This window comes from Pan troglodytes, chromosome 18, assembly GCF_028858775.2.
Source record: "Pan troglodytes isolate AG18354 chromosome 18, NHGRI_mPanTro3-v2.0_pri, whole genome shotgun sequence".
Taxonomy (NCBI): Eukaryota; Metazoa; Chordata; class Mammalia; order Primates; family Hominidae; genus Pan; species Pan troglodytes.
Window position 1 is genome coordinate 83239235 of NC_072416.2, and position 26393 is coordinate 83265627.

Below are 26393 nucleotides of genomic sequence, written 5' to 3' on the forward strand. Positions count from 1 at the left end.
CCGACGCTTGTCTTACCTCATTGTTGCTAAACACAAGGGGCACTTGTTCTGCTTGTGGGACCATCTGAGCATATGTAGGCTAGCCACTCCCTAGCGCTCCTTGTCACAGCTATAGTTGGCTAAGAGGTTGCAATGATTCACTGAAATTAAATATAGGGCCAACATAAGATAATAAAGCTGTGGTTAGCCATACTGGTGTGCTCATAAGGAGCAGATTCTTTTTTAGAGAGATAGGGTCTTACTCTGTTGCCCAGGCTGGAGTGCAGCGACACAATCACAGCTCACTGCAGCCTCCATCTCCTAGGCTCAAGCAATCTTCCCACCACAGCCTCCCGAGTAGCTGGGACTATAGGTACACACCACCATGCCCAGCTCATTTTTTTGTGTTTTTTTTTTTTTTTTCTTTTTGGAGACAAGGTCTCACTCTGTCACCCAGGCTTGAGTGCAGTGGTGCAGTCATAGCTCACCACAGCCTCAAACTTTTGGCCTTAAGCAGTCCTCCTGCCACGACCCCCCGAAGTGCTGGGATGACAGCAGTGAGCCACTGTACTGGCCAGCAGCTGATTGAGAAGCAGCTGTTTGCATGGGGCCCTTCCCTGGATGGCCGTTCTTTTGTGGTTCTTGAGGGTAAAATAAGGAGTATTGAGAATTGGAGCAGCAGGAAGGGAGAGTTCGGGGCTGTGACGTCCACTGAGAAGTGGGAATCTGTGCATCAGCCTGAGGTTTCCCTACCCCGGTTCACTGCCTGTTAATATCTCAGCCAGGGGAAGGAGGACGCACACACACCCCAGAGCCATGGGGTTCAGGTGTGGGTTGTGGAGCTTCCACCATTCGCAGCAGCACACTAGATAAGGATGGTCTTGCTGCTGTGTCGTGTGTGGGCCGGCAGCAGTGGCATCTCCTGGGAGCTTGTGAGAAATGCAGAGTCTTGAGCCCTGCCTGGCCCCACTGAGTGAGAATGTGCCCTTTAACAAGATCAGTAGACAGTTCATACACGTCAGCGTCTGAGAGGCACTGGCTTAAGGGTAAGTTTTCCAGTTTCATTAACACAATTAGAATGTGTGGCCAGGCTCAGTGGCTTGCACCTGTATTCCCAACACTTTGGGAGGCTGAGGCGGGCAGGTCGCTTGAGCCCAGGAGTTTGAGACCAGCCTAGGAAACATAGTGAAACCCCCTCTCTACAAAAAAAACACACAAAAATTAGCCAGGCATGGTGGCATGTACCCATAGTCCCAGCTACTCAGGAGGCTGAGGTGGGGGGATCAATTGAGCCAGGGAGGCTTAGGTTGCAGTGAGCTGTGATCGGACTACTGCACTCCAGCCTGGGTGACAAAGGGAGACCCTGTCTCAAAAAAAAAAAAAGAAAGAAAGAAAGAAAGAAAGAAATTTTGCGTTTTACTCTGCAGAGTGCATTGTTTCCACCGCGATTTGAGTCCCGCATGTGTAAACTGTCAAGGGCTGACTTCTGCCTTATTCATGGGTGCTTTTCATTTGATGGAGACCAGCCTCAGTTTTCTATGTGGTTAGAAAAGAGAACCGTTATATGATAATCCAAATATCTGACTGTCTCAAAATGCATTTATGGGCTGAGTACGGTGGCTCACACCTGTAATCTCAGTACTTTGGGAGGCGAGGTGGGTGTATCACCTAAGGCCAGGAGTTTGACACCAGCCTGGCCAACATGATGAAACCCCGTCTCTACTAAAAACACAAAAATTAGCTGGGCGTGGTGGCGGGTGCCTGTAATCCCAGCTACTTGGGAGGCTGAGGCAGGAAAATCACTTGAACCCAGGAGGCAGAGGTTGCAGTGAGCTGAGATTGCGTCACTGCATTGCAGCCTGGGCAAGACAGAGCGAGACTCTGTCTCAAAAAAAATTGATAAATAAAAATGCATTTATGTTTAATTTGAGTGCATTTTAGGAGAGCAGATGTAGCTTCCTACTTGTTTTGTTTGACCAACACTGAGATGGGTGTGCTTTCTCTGAGCACACCCTGGTTAATGAAAAGGGGAAAATGCCCAGAAGTTTGTTCATTTGCCAAGAAAGCCAGCCTCTATTTGCAGTAGCCTGTCCGCAATACGGAATGTGGACACCTGAGTCAGATGCATCTTCACAAGCATTCCAGAAATTACTGCAAAAGCCTGCAGATACACATATTTCATCTGATGCTGGTATTGAGAGTAAATAAGGACCAAGATGTTTTCTACAAAACATAAATGAAGATTGCATAAGCCAAGTGATCTTCAGCCTTCTGCTCCATTTTTGAGTCTTTAAATTTGGGAAAGAGTGTTGGCCCCTTACAAAGAGTGATGAGAAGTGGCCTGAAATCATGTGAGCATGTTATCCATCCTAGTGGTGGCGACACCAAGATGGAGGTCCCCGGTCTCCATCCCTCTCACACACAGCAGGGGATGGCCTGAACCATGAGCAGCCTCGCTCCAGAAGTGCAGAGGGATGAGCGAGCGCCCCGCTGATACGTGGGAGGTGATTTTCTTCTTGGCATCAGACCTTGGCGTCCGTATGCTGAGACAGAGCAAATTCAGGATGGCTTAAATTCAGGGGCTGGTTCCATGCTGACTTCAGCATCAAAAACTAGTGGGAAGTCAGAGAGCTGGAGAACCAAGACCTCTTAGGGTTCGTGCCCTTATCCAGGCTCAGACCTCCCCAGGCAGGGGTCAGGAGGGGCAGGGGAAGGACATGGGCTTTGGAACCAGGAAGCCTGGTTGGAACTCTGGTTCACCACTCTCAAGCCGGCGTGTGATTCTCCAAGCCAGGCTCCTCGCCTTTGAAATAATAGTAACACCCTTTCCTCATGGGACCGCCCGGAGGCTGAGATGAGCTGATGGCAGTTGGAGTCTGTGCTTGGCTGGGGAATATTTCGTTAGTTCCTTCTCCTTGCTCTTCCCCTGTTGCTCCAGGGGATTGAAAAGGGTTTTTTTTTTTTTTTTTCCTCTGCTCTTTTTTTTTTTTTTTTTAGGGAGGACTTGGATCAGGAGGAGAAAGCCAAGTTTGGAGAGTACTGCAGCAGTGAAAATGGAAAAGGCCGGGAGTGGTTTGCTCGATACGTGAGTGCCCAGGTAAGGGCGAGGTGATGGGAAGGATGGGCGTTTACTCTCAAGGAAGAATCTAGTGAAGCATAACAAATTTGACTTTATCCTACAATGACACTCTGGAGAAAAGAGTCAAGGGAAAGGACCCAACAGTAAAAAAAGTAAAACTTATCCAAAAATATTCTGAGAAGGAGTGTTTAGAATAGTAAGAAACAGTCTGGGCACAGTGGCTCATGCCTGTAATCCCAGCAGTTTGAGAGGCCGAGGTGGGAGGATCGCTTGAGCCCAGGAGTTTGAGACCAGCTTGGGCAACATAGTGAGGTCCCCCCTCCCCGCATCTCTAAAAATTAAAAAAGAATAGTGAGAAACGGGAAGTAGCTCATTTGGATGTCGCACTTCAAGGGAAAGAGTAAGAAACTGGGCTTTCAACTTTATGAAATTCTGGAAAAGCTCAGTTTTTAAAGGCAAGCATGTGAATTATGTGCGTGCATATTTTTATTAACCCATAATACTCAGTTTTTTGTAAAAAACAAAAAATATTCAAGACCATGACAGCCATGTGAAGAAAATATATTAACAAAGTTTAGAAAAGAATTAAATTTTGTAAATATCCAATAGGTTCTTTTTTTTTTTTTTTTTCCTGAGTGGCATAAGTTTTTAGTTTTTGAGTATTTTAGTGCAAATAATTTATTTTTCATGGAAAAGTTAGAAAATGCAGATGAGCTAAGAGAAGTTAATTACCCACAAATCCACAATTTGGAAACAGCCAGTGTTGTCACTGTGGGGTACCTTTCTGTGTGTGGGTGTGTATGAAGTTCCTACTTTTAAAAATCTGGGAAGGACACCGAGGGGAACCCCTTTGTGTGCCCTGCCCAGTGATGGTTGGGTGCAGGTGGCTACACTCTGCCCGGGTCCTGGCAGAAGGGGCGGGTTCTACAGTGCAGAGGCAGCAGACATCCTGGGCCCCCATGCCAGCTGCATTTGGAAACACTGAGAGTGCAAAGCCTGCAGCTTCACTGAGTGCTGCGCGTGTCGCCCTGAACCTCAATGATGTGTCTGGCCTCTTTCTGGACAGCGCTGCAACTCCAAGTGTGTCTCAGAGGCAACCTTCTACCGCCTGGTGCAGTCTTTTGCAGTGGTGCTGTTCGAGTAAGTAATGCCATGGCACAAAGCCTTTGTCCTGGCAAGCTCCTCTTCCCTCCCTGCCTCCCTCCCCACCCAGCCGTGTCATAACCCAGCTGTGAACCATATCCACACTAGTCATCAGGTTGCAATTGCTCTGCTACGCCCAGCATTCAGCTAAAAGGCACAGTCGTAACCACCATCTCGCGGGAGCAGGGCTGGCAGTCCTTAGCTGGCAGCAAATGAGAGGGCTGCCGCTGGGTGTGAGGAGTATCCTCTGTGTGGGTCCTCAGGGCCAGGTGGTGATGGTGTACTGTGGCCCTACCCTCCTCGGGAGATCTGGCACTTTCCCGAGTTCCTATTGTAAAGTACTTCAAACTCAACCGCCCACCCCACCAGCATATAAACACTTAATGCTATGTTGGGAGGACTGTAGCTTTCCCTGCGAACACTGATTAGGCACTGCTGGGGCCTTTTATCACAGGAAGCCGTTGGTAGGCGGTGAGGGGTGGTGGAAAGGGCATGGCTGCCAGCTGGAGATTTGGGCCAGTCCCATCTCTGCCCCCGCTCACCTGTGGGATTAGGGAGCCAGACCCCATGAGGCATAGACCCTCTTCTCAGGAGCATGACTCTCTGGGGTCACCAGACCAGCTTCATGCCTCCAAGGTGTGAAATGGAGGGGATGCCTCTTGGCCTTGGGGAGGCTGGGCAGTGGCCTGACCGACCTGGAGCCTCGAGAGGAGGATTCTGGGGCTGGGAGCCCTGATCTGGGCATATCTGTACCCCACTATCCTTATCTCCTGCAGAAGGCCTCCAAGCAGCCCCTGCTTTGGGCCCCACGTCCCCTCCTGGTCCTTGGCTCATCCCATCGCCACCTTCTCACATCACTGCCTTTGTTTTGTCCTCCCGGGCCTGAAAAATATCCCTCCTTTACGTCCTTGTCTCCCAACCAAAAGAAAGCTGCCCTCTTGCGTCGTTTTTTTGTTTTGTTTTGTTTTTGTTTTTGTTTTTGTTTTGAGACAGGGTCTTGCTTTGTCACCCAGGCTGGAGTGCAGTGGGATCTCAGCTCACTGCAACCTCTGCCTCCCAGGTTCAAGCAATTCTCCTGCCTCAGCCTCCTGAGTAGCTGGGATTACAGGCACGCACTATCATGCCCAGCTAATTTTTGTATTTTTAGTAGAGACAGGGTTTCACCATGTCGGCCAGGCTGGTCTCGAACTCCTGACCTCAAGTGATTCACTGGCTTCAGCCTCCCAAAGTGCTGGGATTACAGGAGTGAGCCACCACACCTGGCCATATTCCATATATATATATATATATATATATATATATATATATATATACATACACACACACACACACACACACACGTATATATACACACATACACACACACACACACATATATATATTTAGTAGAGATGAAGTCATCAGGCTGGTCTCAAACTCCCAGGCTCAAGGGATCCTCCTTTGTCAACCTCCCAAATTGCTAGGATTACAGGCGTGAAACACCACACCCGGCCTGCTCTCTTGAGTCCCAGTTCTCCTGCTTCATGTCTCTCCACTTTCTCTCTTTCTCTTTGAACTTGGGCATATACTGGAAGAAGACCAACAAAAGGAGTATCCCTATTTTTCCTGCTCTTGCTCAGGATACCCCAAGTCCAAGATCCATTTCCCCTCTGAGGTCTGGCCTTCAGAGCTGGCCAGGGGAGGGCTAAGAAACCACTGAAAGAGGTTGAGTGAGCCCTCACCTTTGGCCAAGAGGGCGGTGGTTTAAAACAGGCCCTCCAGATTGCCTTTTATGAAGCATTCTCTCATGCAATTAAGATACTTCAATTTCCAACATTTGCAGTCACAGGCATTTTCATGAAATCCCATTTTGCATAGTTCTAATTCTCCATTTTCTTTCTTTCTTTTTTTTAATTTGCACTAGGCTAAAAGTAATTCTCCATTTTCCTTTGAGTTTTTTGTCTTATATAAGTAACGTTGGGGAGGGAGGGGATTAAAGTCCCAACCCTGCCAAAACACAAAAATTCTTGCCATCACTTGGTCCCTGAGCATATATATGTTTGTATAGTTGCAAAAACAAAGTGAAACAAAAACCCTTTTAATATTTAGACAATATGGGATTTTTTAGTTTTATAATCTTTAGTTTGTTAAACATCTAAAGTAAAAAGTTAATTTTTACTTTTAGTCTTTTATAGTTTTATTACTAGTTTAGTTGATTAGTTTTTTATATAAAAAGATAAAAATGGCCTTTAATCCCACTGTCTAGATAATTTCTTTTGACTTGTAAAGTAATAATTGTCCAAGGTTAAAACCCAAACAGGAAAGAAAAGTCTAAAAGGGATCAGGATAGAAAAGCAAAGAAACCTACAATACAAAGGAAGGGCCCGACCCAAGACCAAGACCTGTTGAATCAGAGGTTCCACCTCCTGACACCCCACTGCAAATGCTGTGGGCGGGAGCCTGAGAGCCAGGGATGCGGGGAAGGTCATCCAACTTACTGCTAGTTCCCGAGAAATCAAGGGCTGGAGGGCTGGGCGGCCTGAGCCACGGGTTTTCACTGAGACTTGAGGGCTGGCTTCTCATCCTGGCTCTGCTCCTGGGCGTCAAGTTGAGCTTCCCAGGCCTGGGCTTTCACCTTTCCAGTGAAAGAAGCTGGGCAGGCAGACCACAACCTCCTTCCCGTTCAGAATCAGTCCCAGGCCGTGTGCCTACGTGTAGCTCTCCTAATGGAACTTGGAGAGATTGTTTTGTGCGTCTCCAGTGGGGAAGATATTAATGGGGACGCATGTGTCAGGTGTCTCAGTGATGTCTGACCGACTTGCAGGGAGAAGCAGGTGGAGCGATCTTTAGCCATGAGCCTTGCCTCTTGTTTCAGGTGTCATCAGATGGATGACTTTGGGCCTGCCAAGAACCTCATGACCATGTGCTTCACCTACTACCACATCGGTAAGACATGGGTGGGCTGATGTGGGGCTCACCTGAGGCTAGTCTGCTGATAATGTGGTGTCAGAGGAAGCTTTCTTCATGATAAAAGGCAAAAGCTATGGGGCCTCCAGAGAACAGAGGAAGCTGATGTTAGAGAGAAGTGAGACTTCAGAGAAAACACAGTCCAAATCATGGGGCAGGAGGTTGACTGCCCAGGGTACGAAGGAAACTCTCCTGGGGCAGTAGGTTGACTGACCAGGGTGCAAAGGAAACTCCTGAGCTGGTAGGAGATGAGAAAAGAAACATGCTAGGCAGGACATTTCATGGTGGAAACAGGAACTGCTGGACATGAAGATAATCAGTTTTATGTTTTACCAAAACAAGACACAGTTGGTTGTTGGAGGGTGGTGGGGAGGAGCAGCCTAGGATGTGAAGCTGCAGAGAGTTCCCAGGGATGGGCTGGAGATGGCTTATGAGGAGTGCGGACTGTGCTTGATGCTGAGGCTAGGACATCTCTTCCGCCTCATTGCGTTGGCACTTTCTCGTCTGTTGGAGCTCAAGGGCTTCCCGCGTGAGCCTCCTTGGGCTGCAGCAATAGGACTCATTCAGGCCACCATCGGTGGGAGGTTGCTGGAAGCCTCCTCGTGGACTGGAGCTGGGTCAGGGAGGTGCTAGGCCCTGGTCCCCCGTGCTGTCCTCTCTCGGGACCCGCGTGCTCACTCTTGGGGTGTATGTATCCCCTCCCCCTCCCACAGCCATCCTCTCTGCACCCCTCAGTTCAGTTGGTCCAACTGCCATGGCTGGTGTCCCAGCCACACCAGTGGGCAGGCCCTTCCTGCCAGGCCACTTTGGGTGGGGTAGGAACCCCCCAGTACAACCCGTGGCTCCTCCTTTTTGAAGAACGGATAGACACGTAATGAATAGACGCTGCTTCCTGAGACAGGGCCACCCACAGCAGCTTCAGCTAGCGAGGACACCCCACTGGGGCCTGCAGAGGACCTTTGACCTATAGTGGGCACTGAGGCCCGTGGGGGTGCCTCATCCTGTGGGGGCGCCAGGGCCTCATGTCCGTCCATTGGCTAAGGGAGTTTGGGTGCTGCCCAGACTCCTTCTCCAGGCCCCCCCCCAACCCGCTGTCTCCACACTCCCATTCCAGGGGCCTGGTGCCCAGCTGGCTTCTGCCTCCCTGGCACTGGCATGGTCGGGCCTCTGCCCTCGCCCGCCTGCAGACCCTGCCACTTGGACCTGGCTCCTCCTACCTGCATCTACTTTGCTCCCTCCCTGCTCCTAGTGGCTTCTCAGTGCACAGCAGGTGCTGGGGGCGCCCACGGGGAGCAGGGCCCCCACTTCCTCATCCTGAGCCGGCTGAGCCTGCACCACCCCCTGTCCTGGGCTGAGGAGGGAGGCTCCCGTATCCTCACTGCACAGGACCCCTGCGGGGCTCCCTCTGGGCCTCTGCAGTTAGCAGGCGCATACCCCAGCCTCACTGGCCTCGTCTTGTTCCCTCTCTCATCCAAGGAAAACCACAGCTGCTGCCCCCGGAGTCCCGGGAGAAGCCCGCGGGCAGCATCGACTCCTACCTGAAATCCGCAAACAGCTGGCTGGCCGAAAAGAAGGACATCGCCGAGCGGCTGCTGAAGAACACCTCGGCCAGGACTGAGAATGTCAAGGGCTTCTTCGGGGGGCTGGAGACCAAGCTGAAGGGGCCCCTGGCCAGGAGGAACGAGTACGTGTGGCCTTGGGGTCCCTCCCACCTGCAGGGGACTGGGGAGAGGCTGGTGTGGAGCTCGGGTGGGGGCAGCAGGGAGGGTGCGGGTGAGGCCCAGAGACTGTCAGGAACACTGCGCTGCCCAGCCGCTTCTGCCCCCATGGCTTGCTATGGTCTGCAAAGCCAAGCCCCCCACCGACATGCAGGGATGTCCCTGGGGGCCACACTCCCTGGGACTGATGAGGAGCCCAAGGGATTGTCAGATGGCAGAGGGAACTGCAGCCCTCCCTTCTGTCTCCTCTGTCCCCTCCATCCCCTGGCTGGACCAACAGTGAGTGCTTGTGGAACACCGTCTTGAGTCGCAGGAGAAAGAACACTGTCCCCAGGAGAGCAGGGCTCTGACAGACACTCGAGGAATGCTGTGGGGACGGGCACATCAGAAGTAGACGCGTAGAAGCTCTGACTTCCACAAGGAAGAGGGATGCGGCAGCCAGAGGGAGCCCCCGGGGTCCCCTGTTCCCACTCATGGCTGGGCCACAGCCGGGTGCCTTGGCCTCCTCCTCTACCCCATTCAGCTTTGGATTCAGAGAAAATGACATAAAGAAACCTCAATGCCACATTTCCTGAATTCTGAAACACTGGCAGTTGACAAATAGAGCCTCGATTTCATAAAAGGCTTTTCAGAGCAAGCCGCATTAAATGTACCCAGTCCCACCTTAGAAGTGTAGAACAGCGTCTTTGAGTTGAGAAAGTGTGGTGTGAGTCGCGTTTGTCATCATGGTGCCTTCTCTCCCTCAGGGAAGACGAGAACAAACCCCAGGAGAAGCGGCCCAGGGCTGGTGAGTCTGCCCAGGCAGCAGCAGGAGACGCCCAGCCCACAGCCCCTCAGCCAGCACACAAGCAGGTGCACGGCCTCTGGGGCTTTCCTGCCTCCACGGAGCATGGGAACCTTGCCCTGGGTGATGCCCCAGTTGCTTCCCAGCTCCCGTGGTTGTATTTTCTCACTGAGTTTTTGTGGAAGAGCCAGTTTTCTCAGGAGGAACTAAATTCCTTATCCCAGGAAAGCTAAGGGTTACCGCAAGGGGCTGTGGCCATGCTACGGAACCATCCCTCAGAAGAAGTCCTTATTGCCGGGTGGGAATAGCACCGTTACTGGCTATGGCTAGCAGAAAAGCCATGGTGGGGTTTGCACCACGTGTTTCTGTGACATTTGGGGAGAAACTGGCTGCTGGGAGGCTGTCACCCGGGGTTTGCCAACAGTGGGTGCGCAACCAGAGCTGCTTTCAGCCTTTCTCTCTCCTCCCGCAGTGACCGTGTACAGCCCCGAGGACGAAAAGAAGGGGGAGAAGATCTACCTGTACACGCACCTGAAGCAACAGCCCATCTGGTAAGGCCGAGCCCGTGGCTTCCCGTCACCCTCTTACTGATGGGGACAGCAGTCACTCCCCGGGATCACTTCTAGCTGCCTTTGTCCCCATCAGAATGGCAGAATTCTCACACCCACCAGGGGGGCAGAATAAAAAGATGAACACTCACAGGCGTTGGTGAGGATGTGGAGAAACTGGAGATCTCCTGTATGGCTAGGAGCAATGTAAATGGAGCAGCCGCTGAGAAACAGTCTGGCAGTTCCTTTAAAGGTGAAACACAGAGTCACCCTGTGACCCAGCAGCTCCACTCCTAGGAGTCGCCCAAGAGAAAAACATGTCCTCACAAAACCTTGTACACAAATGTCTGTAGCAACGTCGTTTATTATGGCCCCGAGGTGGAAACCACCTTCATGGCTGTCCAGTGATGAATGGGTAAACAAAATGTGGTCCATCCGTTGCATGGACTATTAGCCAGCCATGAAAAGCAATGGCATGCTACTCCACGCTGCAGCGGGGATAGACCTGGGAAACATCGTGAAACTCAGTGGAAGAAGCCAGACACAGAAGCCCAAGTATTGTATCATCCCTGTGAAATGTCCAGAACTGCAGATTCCTAGAGACACAGCAGATGACTGATTGCCCGGGCAGAGGGTGGGGAATGGGGAGCGGGGCGTGACTGCTGATGGGGATGGGGCTTCTTTGTGGGGTGAGAGAATGTTCTGGAAATGGTGGTGGCTGCACAACTCTGTGAATACACTAAAAATCACTGAATTGTATGTTTTAGAGGGTGAATTTCATGGCATGTGAATTATATCCTAATTAAGCTCTTACTTATATATACGTGAATGGAGGTCATGGTTGAAGTGTGAGACCAGTGTTGCAGGGGAAATCTCGGCCACCCTGGCATATGGCCCGGCTCCGCAGATGATGGTCGTGCTGCGTTAATCTCTCTGAAGCCTCTCCTCGACATATTTTAGAGTGCTTTGCTAGCACCTGGAATCAGCGTCAGACAGGCCCTCCCTCCCCTGAAGATCACAGTTGTCTGTGGTGCATTTTGCCCGTTAACCAAGCAAGGGTTACTTGAGGAGCTTGGCCAGGGAGTGCTGCCGGGACCCAGAGGGCAGAGGGCAGGGCTGGAGCTGTCAGGAAGGCCCTTGAGGAGGCTGGACCCGGTTCCCATGGAAGCAGAGGATGGGGAGAAGCTGGCCCGCTTTGTCCCGCCGTCTGGTGATTCAGCTCAGCTCCTCTGTCCTTGACTTGGCTGCTGTCTTTTCATTGTCACTTGGCAAACTTTTCTGTGAAGGGCCAGATAATAAATATGTTAGACTTTGCGGGCCAGATGGTCTCTGCTGCAGCCACACCACTATGCTGTTGTAGCGTGAACACCACCAGAGACATTGTATAAATGGATGAGCGTGGCTTGTTCCAATAAAACTTTATTTACAGAAACAAGCCACTGGCCTGCTTCAGCCTACACACCATCGTTTGCCAACCCCTGATGTTCTTTAAGAAGAATTTTTCTGCTGGGCACAGTGGCTCATGCCTGTAATCCCAGCACTTTGGGAGGCCAAAGCGGGTAGATTACCTGTGGTCAGGAGCTCGAGACCAGCCTGGTCAACATGGCGAAACTCCCATCTCTACTAAAAATACAAAATAAGCTGGGTGTGGTGGCGCATGCCTGTAATCCCAGCTACTCAGGAGGCTGAGGCAGGAGAATGCTTGAACCTGGGAGGCAGAGGTTGCAGTGAGCCGAGATTGTGCCATTGAACTCCAGCCTGGGCAACAAGAGTGAAACTCCATCTCAAAAAAATAAATAAATAAATAAAATAAGAATGTTTTTTTCCTTGAGTATCCCTATGAACGTTAGTTCGCTCAGCACACGAGGAGTCCCTGCCTGGTTGCCATTTATGTTACTAGACCCTGATGTAGAAAAGCACATCTTCCCAGCCCTCTGCTTCCTCTTGGGAGTCCCAACGGGAAAGGCAGAAGAAGAAAACGACCCACCTCCGTGTCCTACAGATGGTGGTTTCAACTTTGCCCGCCGGTGCCCTCCTGCCTGCAGCGCAGCCCGGGTTATCATAGCTTTCCCTCCCACTTGCGCTATCTCTCCTAAGAGATACGCAGCCACTGGGAGCCCCAGGGAAACAGCTGTAATTAGATCAAGCCATATGCTCAGTTTTTCCTTCTCAGCCTTACCTCTCTGAGACTTCTTAGAAGCTCAGACAGATGTGAGACACTGCCCTTGTTTATCCCTCAAGGGGCCCACAACCCGTGTCCTCCCCGCCTCCCCTTGGAGAGAGTGTGATTGGGGCTCTGTCTTGCAGGCACACTCTGAGGTTCTGGAATGCAGCCTTTTTTGACGCTGTCCATTGTGAGAGGACAAAGCGATCTCCCACTACCAGGTAGGAGCAAAGTGTGGCCCCATTTGGCCTCAGGAAAAAGGACCAGGGAGTGGCTTTATTTCCCGGTTTCGGAAGAGGAGAGCAGAAGAGCAGCTGAGTGGACGTGTCTGTTTTTTCTTCACCCCCTCGTGGCCCTGGTGCCCCGCCTTTGCCTGAGGGGTCACAGCTTCATGGGTGGGGGTGCTCAGCTTGCATGAGCGCTTTCTGTCCTGGGGCTCTGGCATGACTTGGCCTGACCCTCCTAAAAATGCAAACTCCCACTAAGACCATCAGGACCCCCGCTGCTGGGCCCACCCTGCTGTTTGCTGGACAAAATCAGCATCCTGAGGATGAACGCTTGGAGCAGGGTCCTGGGAGGAAGGGCTGGCCACCATCCCCGAGACTGCCCTCGAGAGCTGGCGCCTGGGGAATGCAGTTGCCGCTCACAACTCACCTCTTGGGTCTGCAGCCTGAGCAGACCTTCCCAGCTTCACCGAGGGCCACCTTGCACGTGGCAGAGGGCAGGGGCTGGCACCCACCCCATGGGGGCCGATGCCATAGCAAGCAAAGCTGCCGTCCACCATGTGCAGCGACATGACGGCGAGGGACGGCAGCCCCTGGGGGAGCCCCTTCCAGTCATGTGACTGAAGTCTGAGCCTCTCGGGGCCCTGGTCTCCTCATTAATAAAGCACATCCCTCCCCCTGTAACACTGGGGAGACCCTCTATCCTTCACTCTTGTCAGGAGAGTGGGCAGATGGCTGCTGTTGGGGGGAAGACTCGAGTCTACCAGCACTTGCCGTGTCTCAAGTGAAATTCTTTCTTCTGGAGGCAGCTAAAACCCTCTGGGGGCGGGAGGCCCGGAGCATTGTGCCATGGCCGCATTTCCTGGGGAGGCAGAGGGGCTCGTGGAGAGGGAAAGACGATGAGACTGCCCGAGGAGCCTTGAGAGACCCCGCTGTGCCAGGAGACCAGAACAGGGACATGCTCAGATGCCCCTAGGCAGAGGGGCGTTGCCTCTTTAGTTCTCAGACTGCTAGGAAGTGAATTTATTTCGAATATCCTGTCTTTCTCTGTCCCGCTCCGTTTCTGCCTGTAATAACCCTCCTCTGCTTGTTCTCTTTTTACCATCCACATATCTTGCATGACTTTGACATGTTCCTTTGTTTACCTGTTTCTGCTGCCGCTCCAGAGGGGATGCTGGAGAGGAGGAGGAGAAGAGGTGTGTGTGTCCACGTGACTTTGTTCCATTTTACAGTGCGGGCTCCTGCGAAGGCCACTGCAGAGTGGGGGCTGTGTACTGTGCTGAGCTGCTGCAGCAGGCACAGCCCAGACGCAGGTGCAGCCTGGTGGCCGGCGGGGAGGGCGGCCCTGGGGAGGTGAGGCCAGCGCTAGGGCAGGCTGGCAATGCGTCCCGGAACTGGGCAGGTGGGAGCCTGCCAAGGCCGGAGCACTCCGAAATAGTCAGAAAGCCAATGTGACACCTTGAGACACCCTGGCGACAGCATGAGCTCGAGAGGCAAAGGCGGTGACGCCGGGGAAAGCGGGCTCCAGTTCTGAGCCAGCCGTGCTCTCCACCAGCCACTCCGGCCCCTTCTGAGCAGACCTGAAAGCCTCACCCTTGGCCTTACTGTTCACACTGGAGAAGTGGGTCCCGGCTCATCTGGGAAGCCATGGGTGGGGTGCAGAGCCTGTCGTGTTTGCAACACCACCCACTCTCGGGTCTGCTGGGGCCGCCAGTTTGAGGGAGGCACGGAAGAAGGACACACTCCCACTTTCCCAGCCACTCAGGGATGGGGGTGCGAGGGGCCCCCGAGGAAATCCGAGAGTGGGGCTGTTTCCTGCCAGCCCACAGAAGGGTCTGACTCTCTCTGTTCCCCTTTCTGTGGGCTAGAATCCTCTGTGATGTATTTTTAGAGTCGCTGATCTGCCTCTTCAAATACAGTCCCTGAGACGATGGCTCTTTTGTTGGAGGATTCATGAAGTTGCCTCCTCTAATCAGTGATATGTCTGTAGTGTTTATTGTCGTGAGCAATCGCGTTTCTTATGCAGACTTACGGCTTTCAAAGGAGGACTTAGGTCTAACGAACACCTCCTTTCATGAACAAAGCCCCTAGGTTTTCACTGACTCTCTGGGTGACTGTGTGATTAATCAGCCTTCCAGGAACGAGTCAGCCCCACAGCTCTGGCCCAAGGAGGGCTGGGAGCATCCCAGCGTCCTCTGAGAGCTGGTTGGTACTGCTGGGGAGGGGTGGTCTGTCCTGAGCTCAGCTGAGGGGACAGCTGGCCTCTTGGGCCTTCTCACCGAGGCAGATTCGCTTTGACCACCCATAGCTCTGCACCAGCTCCTCATCTCTGACCGGCCCCTGAGTCTTCCCCAGAAGAAGGCTGAATATTGCTTTGAGATTGAGGCAGGTGGAAGGGGGCGAGGTTGGCTCCAAGTCCCCAGGCAACCTCATGCTTCCAACATGCCATCTCTTTTTTGGTAACTTCTGCTGACAGCAAGATGCCATTATCATCCTCTCTGTGTACAGAGGCAGACGATTCTCCATTTCAGAAGGTTTCCCTCTCAGCAGGCTGTTGGTCCCGTCCAGATTCCCACTGTAGCGGTGTAGATGCATGTTCAGCTCGCTGCCCAGTGTCAGAGCTTGACCAGTACTGGAAATTGAACTCTTTTAATTTTTTTTTTTTTTTTTGAGATGGAGTCTCGCTCTGTTGCCCAGGCTGGAGTGCAGTGGCACAATCTCAGCTCACTGCAACCTCCATCTCCTGGGTTCAAGCGATTCTCCTGCCTCAGCCTCCCGAGTAGTTAGGATTACAGGTGCCCGCCACCATGCCCAGCTAATTTTTCTTTTCTTTTCTTTTTCTTTTTTTTTTTTTTGAGACAGACTTTTGCTCTTGTTGCCCAGGCTGGAGTGCAGTGGTGCGATCTCAGCTCACTGTAACGTCTGCCTCCCGGGTTCAAGCGGTTCTCCTGCCTCAGCCTCCCGAGTAGCTGGGATTACAGGTGCCCGCCACCACACATGGCTAATTTTTCTTTTCGTTCTCTTTTTTTTTTTTTTTTTTGAGATGGAGTTTCGCTCTTGTTGCTCAGGCTGGAGTGCAATGGTGCGATCTCGGCTCACTGCAACCTCTGCCTCCTGGGTTCAAGCGATTCTCCTGCCTCAGCCTCCTGAGTAGCTGGGATTAGAGGCACCCACCACCATGCCCGGCTAATTTCGTATTTTTAGTACAGACAGGGTTTCACCATGTTGGTCAGGCTGGTCTCAAACTCCTGACCTCAGGTGGTCCACCTGTCTCAGCCTCCTGAAGTGCTGGGATTATAGGCATGAGCCACCGCGCCCGGCCTAATTTTTGTATTTTTAGTAGAGACAGGGTTGCCATGTTGGCCAGGCTGGTCTTGAACTCCTGAACTCAGGTAATCTGACCGCCTCAGCCTCCCAGAGTGCTGGGATGACAGGCATGAGCCACCGCACCCGGCCTGAACTCAGTTGTAAGAAGTGATTTTATCGTGGGCATTACCTGATCTGCTACTGCCAGTGACCGTTTACCTCTTTCTTGAGACGTCAGGTTAAATGTCCCAGCTTTCGTCCTCACCATGGCAAGAAGAATCGCCTCCTCATCTGGCTCAGGAAGAGGAGGGGTCAGGGCTGCTGTGCTGTACAACTTCAAGGGAGACGTTCCCGTGTGGTCTGGGTTGTGCAGGGCGCAACCTGCACAGCTGTGCACAGCAGGCCTGCAGGGGGCGCGGGGGTTTATGTGTCTGGACAACCCTCAGGGTGGCTGTTTCGGGGAAAGACAGTAGGAAGGAAATGGGATGGGACTCTGCAGAGTACCTGGAAGTATATTCTGGTGTCTTCGTGGGCATCCTGCCATCGGCACGAGGAGGCTGGGAGTGACCTTTGTCAGTCACCCCCATCATGCCCCTGATGTCCTGTGACCCCTGCTAAGCTGCAGCAGTGCCAGTGACCTCTCGTGGGCCAGGGGGTGGCGAGGAGCCAGGAGTTCATGTTCCTTTGTTTTGTTTCTCTTCCTCTGGCTTCTCCATGATCCCAACCTCTCACCCTCTCATACATCCTTCTCCCCTTTCTTTGATCTTCCTCTCAACCTTATTTTAGTCAGACTCATCCATCCAGTTTTCTTTTTAGGGGGAAAGGGGCTCAAATTAGTGTCTCCACATTCGCAGCTGCTTCTGCAGGTAGCTTCTCAGATGGACGTGGTGTCCAGGGAGTTGTGTAAGGGTCGGGGAGGCCCCAGGCCCTGGAGGGAGGGGAAGGAGCCAGCAACACAGAAAAGCTCTGTGGCACTGAGGGGTGGGGAGCCCCCTTGTTCTGCCCTGGACAGGTGAGGGATTAACAGCACTCCCCTCTAAAGCACGCAGCAGGTGAACGCTCAGAACACCCTCCCACTTCAGGCCTTGTGCGGAGAACACATCAGGGTCCCCGCCGGCTCCTGAAGCTTGTGCAAACCTCGGCCGATGCCATCTTACTGGGTTTTCAGCACTTTGTTCTCACGCCTGGGTGCTGTCTTCACCATGGTCCATAGCATTCACCGGGTCACAGTCAAAGAGGCTGGCGGGGAGCGTGGGGGCCTGATCTGTGTTATTTAGGGAGGGGACTAGAGAGAGCATTGAGGGCCTCGAGAAAGCCAACATGGAGAAACCGCAGCTGAGCAGGGCACAGCCTTCTGCAGACAGGGGACAGTGTGGCCCTCAGCGCCCTCGGCCTCTGTGGAAGCTGCCATCCGCAGCTGGCCCCAGGACGACGCACCTCGCTTGGCCCATCGTGCTGGTCAGGAGACACAGGTGTGAGTCTGAAAACGTTCCCTGGGCCACCTAGGCCCGCTGTCCTGGGACGTTGGGCAGGTCCCCTCCCTCTCTGGAGGTTTCTCCCCCGAGGACAGGCCCAGACCCCACTCTCCAACCGTAGTGAGGCTCTGGGGCCAGCCTCGCTGCCTGTAGAGTGCCTGGATAGCCGCGTGGTGCTCCACGCCTTCAGGGCCATAAAGAGCACTTTCATTTCCACGTCTCTTTATCTTATGAAGAGTGAGATGAATGTTGGGGACCCCAAGCGCGGTGTGAGGATCCCGGCAGGCCTTGTGGAAGGCCCAGCACACGGCTCTCCAGTGGAAGGCACCCCCTTCTGTGCCCGGTGGGGGCCGTACATGGGTGCCGCCAGCACCTGCGGGTCAGAACAGGGCGAGGAGCTGGGGCAAGGACAGCACCATCTGAGCCCCGCTTCTGTCACCTCCTGTGCTTGCAGGGAGAAGTGGTGCCACATGACCCAGGAGGAGCGCGACGACAGCCTCCGGTTCAACGAGAACATCACCTTCGGGCAGCTGGGGTAAGGGCCAGAGTGGGAAAGCGGGAGGGGAGAGAAGGGGAGGGCCCACCCTGTGAGCTGTCACACCTGGTGTCACACCCTGGGGTGTGATGTCAGCCTGCTCTGAGGCATGGGGTTCATCACACTTGGCCTCCATGCCAGCTCATAATTAATCCGCCTCCTACACGACCCCTGGTGGCCGCGGTGCCACAGTGAGAGTTGCTGGTGGCTAATTAGGCAGCAGTGCGTTTTAGTTTCTGCTGACATTTCCAGGCAGGCCATGGTGGGTGTCCCAGAGACGAGGGCCCAGCTCCCCGGCCCTTTCCCCTGGGAGGCCAGCAGGTGATGCTCTTGGGGTTTCTCCTGCAGCACATTCACGCACAACATGCTGGCCTTTGGACTGAACAAGAAGCTGTGCAATGACTTCCTGAAGAAGCAGGCTGTGATTGGCAACCTGGATGAAGGTGCGTCTGCGGGAGGCTGCTGGCAGGAGGCGGGCAGGGCTGGGGTCAGGAGCCAGTGCTGTGCCCGCTGGCGCTTCTGCACTGCCAGAAGGCATGTCGTGTTGCAGTCGGAAACGTGGTGCTGAGCTCTCGGCAGACAGCCCCTCCTTTCTCCCCAGTCTGTAGACAGACGCACAGGACACCTCTCGTTCCATTTGGAATCCATTTCTGCTAGATGGGATTGCGGGCGTTAGGGCCACAGCCTGGGTGTTCACAGTCAGGGCAGAGGAAGAAGGGGGACGCAGCACTTGGACTCAGCTTGCACGGAGCCAAACTCTGGCCCCAAGTTGTGTGCCCCCCCCCCCGCCATCTGCCACAGGCGTTGGTTCCTCTTCATCGAAAAGGACTTACACTTAGGCGTGGGTACGGATTGACCCATATTCTTTAGAAAATCCCATTCTCCACCTAATTCAAGGGATCTGTGGTGGAGTGGCCTCAGGAGGCATGAGAGTGCCAGTGGCTGCTGGACGATCTCAGAATGTTGCTAGCAGCCCCACCTCACTAGCAAAGGGCAAGGGGGATGCTGCCACCTCTCCCGGTCCCCAGGGTGGCTGGACTGACTGCCCCTTGCCTTTCACAGGCTGTAGGGGCTGAGCCCCATGACACCATTTTCATAAGAAGGTGCGTTTCCCAGTTTTGAGGGCTGCTTCCAGCCACCTGCTTGCCCCACAGGCGGCGTGCTGGCCAAGAGGCTGTGTGTGCAACGCGCCCTCGTGGCACAGCCCTGCCCTGAAGCACGCAAGCAGTGTGGCCTGCAGAAGGCAGTGTGGTTCAGGAGCTGCAGCCCTGCTCCCAGGGAGGCCCGATTCGTCTCTGTCCGAGTGACAAGAGCAGGATATACCTGTCCCTGTCACTATCTTTCATCTGAGAAATAACATCACTTTCTCTTCCAGAACAATACAAGCTGCTTAGTGACCACATTGAGCAAATGGCCACTGAGTAGGCCCCAGAGGTCGCACTCCGCAGGAGGACTGAGGCCATGTGCCATTCTCCCGGGCCCAGCGCCCGGCCGTCACCCCACCCGATGACCTGCATGAAGCCAGCAGCACCCAGAGCCACTCCTGCTGCCCTAGAACTAGCGGTTAGAAGAATCCGCTGCTCCTCCCTCATCTCCTCTGCCTGTGTCTGCGACCCCCATCCATGTGCCAAAGTGTCCCTTGGGTCACACAGCTAAAGCCGAGGTGACCAGTTGTACCCCGAGTGCCAGGCTTGTGAGATGAGACCAAGAGGGAGGAGGGGAAGGACTCCATGGGCCATCGTGGGCCAAGGGCTGGCGAGGGTGGGGGCGGGTAAGGGATGCAGGCAGGACAGCCATGAGGTGGGGCTGCAGCCGGCACACCCAGTGGTGGAGGGCCGGCACTGCCACTTACGGTGGGTGGCCGTGGGCCACGTTCCCTGCAATGGGTGCACACGCGGCTCCCATCCAGCCCTCTCAGCGTGGGGCTGTGGCCGGTCCTCACTATTCCCCAGTCTCCCTCTGTGGGGCAGGAACGGGAAGTGACAGGAACCTTGAGGAGGAAATGCCTGTTTTAGGGAGAGAGTGGGTGCGGTGTAGAGGATGCTCTTGGCCGGCTGGAGCAAGACCTGGCTCCCACCAGAGGGACGTGTGTGTGCCTGCAGACGGCCCGGGATCTGTGTGTCTCCGCCAGTCACAGCAGTGCCGAGGTGTCCGCGGCAGACCACACAGACCGTCTGAAATGCGCCCGCCTGGCGGACAGCTCCCTTCTGAAGCAGAGAAGCCTCCACGGTCACGAAGCAGCGTTGTGCTGTGTGTCCCTCGCAAGAAGCACAGGAAAGAGAAGTTTCTTTAGTAGCCACTAGACAACCACCCTTTCTGAAAGCAAACAGTGCTGCTCTTTATTCCAGACAAGGCAGGAAAGTCTGAGTTGAGAGTGACAGCGGCTGGAGAGAAGCAGATCTGTGCAACATGCAGGGCAAGCCAGTGGCGTGGCCTCTGCCTCTAAGCACTGAGCATTGGGCCCCTTCCCCACCAGACCTTTGTAGCTCCTCCAGCCTCTGCAGAGACTCCATTCACCTCGCACCTACTGCCTGGGAACCACGGCCCTTCTCTTCTGTGGGTCTGTACCACGTACTCCAGGCCAGCCCGTGGGCCCGGGGCCCGACCCCAACACCTGCATGCTGGGTCCAGAGCCTTCTGTTTCACCGTGCGTGGACACTGCTAGGCCGCCTGGGGTCCCCTGCCTCCTGCCTGTCACTGCTGTGGTCCCTGACTGCGAAACAGGCCCGCGGGGCTCTCCCTCCTCCCGCCATCCTCCCCTCCCACCCTTCCTGGCTACCTCCTCTGACATGCAGTCAGATAAGTCCCGTCTTCTTTGTGAGTACCACAAAAACGCCTGAGAGTCACTTACCCGGCCACTGCTTGGAAGGTTTCCCTCCGGGGAATGCCTCCCTGGAATGTTCCAGAGACGGAACATTCTCTAGAGACAACAATCTGTGCTGCAGATTGGTTGGATCACAGAATGTGTGTCTGGGGCATTATCTGAAACGTGGTGTCATCTGATGCATTTGGACCATATGCTGCCAGACTGCAGAACGGGGGAGCCGGGGCTCAGGGCCCCTGACTGCATGGTGCATGAGTGATCTCAGCCTAGCGATGCCGCTGGCCAGACCGTGGCCATGCTGCCAGTGTGCTCGCCATGAGCTGGGTCAGGGCTGGGGAGTTGTGCAGGCTGGGGTGACCCTTCCCCCATCATTGGTCCCCAACGGCCATGTCTCCACCGAATCCATTTAGAGAAACGTCAGAGCGAGGGGTGTGTGGACACCCCTCGCTCTGATGCCAACTGCAGATAATACACACCTCCTGCAGCGTCCAGCCACGGCTCCAGGGCACTGCTCTCCTCCTCGCACCGGCAAAACTCAGGCCACACTTGAGGGCTGACTGTCCGGGCGCTCCCTTCAGCCGCCTCGTCATCAGCGTTCTTAGTCATGCATTATTCATGTTAGCTGAAATGCATTCAGACTTTGTTCTGCGGTGCCCACAGGACTTACCCCTGTATGTACAGGATTTTTGTATGAAAGTTTTGTTTGATTCTGAGACTCTCTTGGGAACGCTGGAGAGCTTGTGCACAGCCTCTGGAAGGAAAGGCAGCGCTGACTTCGTTGGGCTTTTTTCCAAGCACTTTAACTTCAGAAATGGTCTTGACACTTTTTTCTCCACATAGACTCTTGAAATAGCCATTTCAGGGGAGGAAAGGGTTGGGGTTTTCTTTGTTTGTTTGTTTGTTTGTTTCCCCCTGTACTACCTGTTCTTGTAGATCTAGCTCCTCAGAGTTGGAGGAAGGCTGACAGAGAAGGGTCTCCTCTGTGCTCCATCCACACAGGATGCCGGAGAGACAGCCCCTTGTGCTGTGAGCAGAGCAGGCAGTGGCTCTGGAGGCTGCCTGTGGTCTCCTTCCGGCTGTGGCTGACAGTGGCTCTGGCCAGGGTTGCCTGGAGGAGGCTCAGTGTGCCTGGGACAGGGCTTACCACCTGCCACCAAGGTTTCCTCTCTTCCCCCAGGACCTGGGCAGAGCAGGCATGAGCTGGGCTGTGGTGCAGAGCAAGCAGACCCAGCCACACTGCTCAAAGGTCCCTGCGTGGGGAGGTGTCACACCAGGGGCACACCCAGGGCCACCTGGGTGTAGGAGAGCTCTGGTGGCCCCTCTAAACTCAGGAAGTGTCAGGTGATTCCTAGGGAGAGGTTTCCAGTCCCAGCAGGCAGAATGCCCAAAACCAGGAGCACGGAGGCCTGTCATCCATGGGGCCATTGCAGGCACTCTGCTGCCCGACCTTGAGGGCTGTGCCAATCCTAGTGAACCAAAATGCAAACAACTCACACAAGTAAAAAGCTCCCTGCTTTGAAAACAGGACCTGTTGACAGGCAGCATTGTATGTTTTTAGCCTTTGTTACAATTTTAGCAACATGGATAGATGTTTAAGAGGGGCCGTGGTAATAGACTGCATCTGCCCTGTGCATGTGCATGTTTAACCAAAGGCCAGAGAACTCAATTCTGATGTCGTAAGTTCTCTGTAAGTGAAATGGGGTAGACTGTATGATTTTCCTATTGCCAAAAGAAAGGGGGCCAAACAGCTCTGAAATTTCCAAAAAATGGCTAGAGGGAGAGTCCAGTTTCTGAGCTCTGTACCCAAATTAAAATCCTGATGTTCAGGTTAATCCAAGCAACACGCGTTGGGTTTAAAACCAGCACCGAGGCCCAGTGGGGGAATCACAGACATCACCAAGTCTCGTCTTCTTTCCTTCCTGTGAGTTGAAACCAAACAGGCCTCTCGCTCACTCCTCCGAGCCCAGTAATGCTGAGGAGTTCAGTTGTGAGGAAAGAAGGCTGGAGCTGTGAGATTCGCTTTTCCCTAGGCTGTTCGGCGTGGGTTACCTTATCACCCTGGAGCACCTGGTATTCCAGACCCCTGACACGAGGAATGCAGGTTCACACTGTAAAGAGTTTGTGAAAGGTTTCAGTCTAACTGGGGTTCCTTAGCTGGAAGCCAGGGCTGGAAGCTACAGGCCTGACCTTCCTGGGTCCCACTATCTCTGTTGGCATTTTTTTTTTTTTTTTTTTGAGACGGAGTTTTGCTCTTGTTGCCCAGGCTGGAGTGCAGTGACACAATCTCTGCTCACTGCAACCTCCACCTCCCGGGTTCAAGCAATTCTCCTGCCTCAGCCTCCTGAGTAGCTGGGATTACAGGTGCATGCCACCATGCCCGGCTAATTTTTATATTTTTAGTAGAGATGGGGTTTCACCATGCTGGCCAGGCTGGTCTCGAACTCCTGACCTCAGGTGATCCCCCCACCTCAGCCTCCCAAAGTGCTGGGATTACAGGCGTGAGGCATCACACCCGCCTCTGTTGGCTTTTTAGTTAGGAAGGATCCAGCTAGGCCCGTGTGGTTAGATCAGCTTTGTTACTGAATTACCTAAAACCAGACCACAGCACAGCCAGGGAGCCCAGTAGTGTTTCCAAAAACATTGTGGAGCTTGAGAAAGAGAACTTTAAAAATTAGAGGGTCCCTTTCTGCAGAGGAAGGGATGCTCACAGGGTGGCAGTGGCCCAGCCCCAGCCTCAGGGACAGGGGAGGGAGAGCCCCCTCTGGGCCCAGCGGGCAGGTGTTCTGAGGCTGGTCCCTCCTCAGTTTCCGCAGCCACAAGGCGAAGCGGCCAGATTCTCACTCAAGGTCATTCTCACTCCTTTTCCTGTCCCGTTTCCAGTCCCACTGAGCCATTCACTTCTGCTGAACCATTTTTCTTAGGATGCAGCCATCTCACTCCCTTGTCCTGTAAATCGTGTATTCATGTTGATGATTCTTGGAGATAGGTTTCACTCTTTCCCAGCTGCGTCCACAGGAAAGGGGAGTCGGATGCCAGCTGCACCCCGCCTGGCTCGCACAGGCTAAGACCACAGACAGAGCAGGGCTTCCCGGAGCCACACAGGCCACGCACCCCAGGAACCCTTGCTGCCGCGGGCCAGGAACAGGAATGTGTTGGTGCCTGAGACACCAAATGGAAGAAGCACATCCAGACTGTTCTCCTGCGGCCAACACTGGCCCGGAAGCTGCCCTCCATACAGGCCCTCAGGGGGCCTGCCTTCTGCGCTTCAGTCCCCCGTGCATCCCTGGGCCTGGGTATCACATGCTCTCCAGGAAAGGGACGGAATCAATCATGTGACCGATGGGCTCGCAAGGATGGGTGCCGCCGTGGGAGCCCTGGCTCTGGTGCTGGCAAGGGATTGGGTTTGTGTGGGTGTCTCTAGCCTGCAGAGCGCGGTGAGTGGGAGTCCTTGGGAGCACGGCCCTGCCTGTAGCTGCGCCTGGGGATGCACGTGGCCACAGGATTTCAGTGGGACAGCGCTCCCACGGGGGCTGGGGGTGGGGGTAGGGTTTCTTAGTTACTATTGGAAAGGGAAAAATTCACCATATCCAAGGGGAGAGACGATGGGCTGGGTTTGTTTACCCCAACTTCCCTTCTACACCCCTCCTGCAGGACAGTACGATTTGGGGAGAACCCAGCTCCCCACTTTATCTGCAGACTCTGGGACCTGACAAAACAGTCAGAGCCTGAGTGCACTGCAGCCTGAAGCTCCCTTGAGCAGCGCTTTAAGGGACTTTGCACTTTAAAAAGGGGATGCCTGTCAGTAAATCCCCTGTGCATTGACTAGAACTGGGGGGCTGCGCCCGCTCCCTCCTTAATCCTAGATGATTTGCTCATGAAATAGAGGTGGGGGACGACCGCATGCACTCCGGGAGGTGCAGTCCTAAGGGCTGGACTCCAGATCTCCGTGCAAGAGACAGCTTGGCTTGGCTTTGGCTGTTGGGGAGGAGTTCCTGCCGTCCCGGTGAGCCTGGGGCTGTTGCTTAGGGTCTTCTGGGTGGACACTTGGAGAAAGATAAGGCAAACGTTCGAACACTAGGAAAAGCTAGAAATTCAGACAATACACATGGATCCCCTTAAAACATGTAAATGTGTCAGAACACGGTTGACCGGCCGCCGCCTTGAACCTGGTGGCCCCCGTTGGAACTCTCAGTGGCGTCTCCCATGCGCACGCCCTCTGCTTTCTCTTTCCTAGACTCGCGGTGCTCACATCCAGACGTTACCTTGTTGGTAGCCCCCAAGTGGCGTGCAGTGACACCAGTATCTTCTCTGTTGCATTTTTGCAATCTTGTGTCCCGCTCGGTGATGTTCTACAAACTCTATTTTAAGGTTTAGAAAGTTTCAAGGGTGAAGATCTCAAAACAGTGCTAAAATCAAAGGTGTTTGCTGTGAAGAAAAACATATGTGTATATATTGCACCTTGAGTTGTCAGAAGGTAGAAATTGAAATAAACTAACTTTAAAAAAAAAAAAAGTCTGTTTAATTTTTAACACATCCATGAGGACTTTTTACAGAATTTGCAATCTTCTCAGTGATACCCATAGCTTTTCAGAAGAAAACCATTTTCTCTAAGGCCAAATAGACATTTTTCCCATGCAGGCTGAGCACCCGGGTCTTAACAGATAGAGCAGCCACGTTGGCCATGTTGGTTCGCCTGGCCACTGGGAGTCTGTATTCATGAATGAGGGACCCCCTTTCTGGACTGGGTCTTGGCCCAGGCTCCACCAGTGCCTTGAGCCCCTCCACCTGGACACCTGACCCTACCCCTCAGAGCCAAAGCCACCTTACCTCTTTGATTGGGGGTTTTGGGGTGGTCAGTGGCCCTGACCACCGCCCCTATCCGACACAAGCAGGGCGCCTGCATCAGTTCCTTCCAACTCCGTTCTACAAAAGTATTTCAAACATCTGGGGGGTTTTCCTTTTCTCTGATTGTAAGAAGTCCACAGCCACATTCTGATACTCTGGCCTAAACAGATGGGCAATGAGTCCTGGGAAGGAGCAGGACGCAGGGGCGTCCCCCAGACCCCAGGGCTGAGATGCAGGGGTCCCCTTCACGCCCGGGGAAGGAGCAGGACGCAGGGGCGTCCCCCAGACCCCAGGGCTGAGATGCAGGGGTCCCCTTCATGCCCGGGGAAGGAGCAGGGCACAGGGGTGTCCCCCAGACCCCAGGGCTGAGATGCAAGGTCCCCCTCCCCCAGCTGCCTGAGTGGACGGGGACACTCCGTGCCACTCCAGGCAGAGAAGAATGGAGCAGCCTCCACGTCCCTGGCTCTCCGTCTGCCCCCTCTTAGCCACACAGGGAGGGCGGGCATGGCTGGTGGGTGCACAGCCCTGGGGCGTCGCATCTGGGCTTTTTCTCTGGTGTTGGGGGATTCCTCCCACAGGAGGTGAGGGGTTCGACTCGGAGGCAAACTCCAGGGAGGGGAGAAACTCCTCTGAACGGCAGTGAAGACCCCTAAGAGTTTGGGCAGCTCGGGGCAGGACCTGGAAGGGCCCGGATCCAGTTCCACCTTCCGCCAGCTGACTGTATGCCCTTAGCCAGATGGTTCTTTGAGCCTCAGCTTCTTCATCTGTGGACCAGGAAGAAGAGCATCACACGCCCTAGGCCGTTCCTGTGGGAAATGCAGGC

The 26393-nt window shown here is 54.0% G+C and overlaps 1 protein-coding gene across 10 annotated transcripts in view; it reads left to right on the plus strand.

The window, feature by feature from the left end:
* KIAA0513 overlaps window positions 1-25237 on the plus strand; it is a 66313-nt gene extending 41076 nt beyond the window's left edge. For 5 of the 10 annotated variants that reach the window (XM_009431342.5, XM_063797898.1, XM_016930301.4 and 2 more), the window contains 11 exons: window positions 2977-3076; window positions 4125-4198; window positions 7056-7126; window positions 8624-8831; window positions 9612-9652; window positions 10122-10200; window positions 12505-12582; window positions 13752-13781; window positions 17821-17901; window positions 18250-18344; window positions 19277-25237. In XM_009431342.5, the coding sequence (XP_009429617.1) occupies window positions 2977-3076; window positions 4125-4198; window positions 7056-7126; window positions 8624-8831; window positions 9612-9652; window positions 10122-10200; window positions 12505-12582; window positions 13752-13781; window positions 17821-17901; window positions 18250-18344; window positions 19277-19326 (907 nt within the window). In that variant the 3' untranslated portion in view covers window positions 19327-25237. Of the gene's footprint in view, window positions 1-2976; window positions 3077-4124; window positions 4199-7055; window positions 7127-8623; window positions 8832-9611; window positions 9653-10121; window positions 12024-12504; window positions 12583-13751; window positions 13782-17820; window positions 17902-18249; window positions 18345-19276 lie in introns of those variants that run through there. The other 5 variants (XM_063797899.1, XM_063797901.1, XM_063797900.1 and 2 more) reach the window with 2 other exon arrangements.
* The last annotated feature ends 1156 nt before the right edge of the window (window positions 25238-26393 follow it).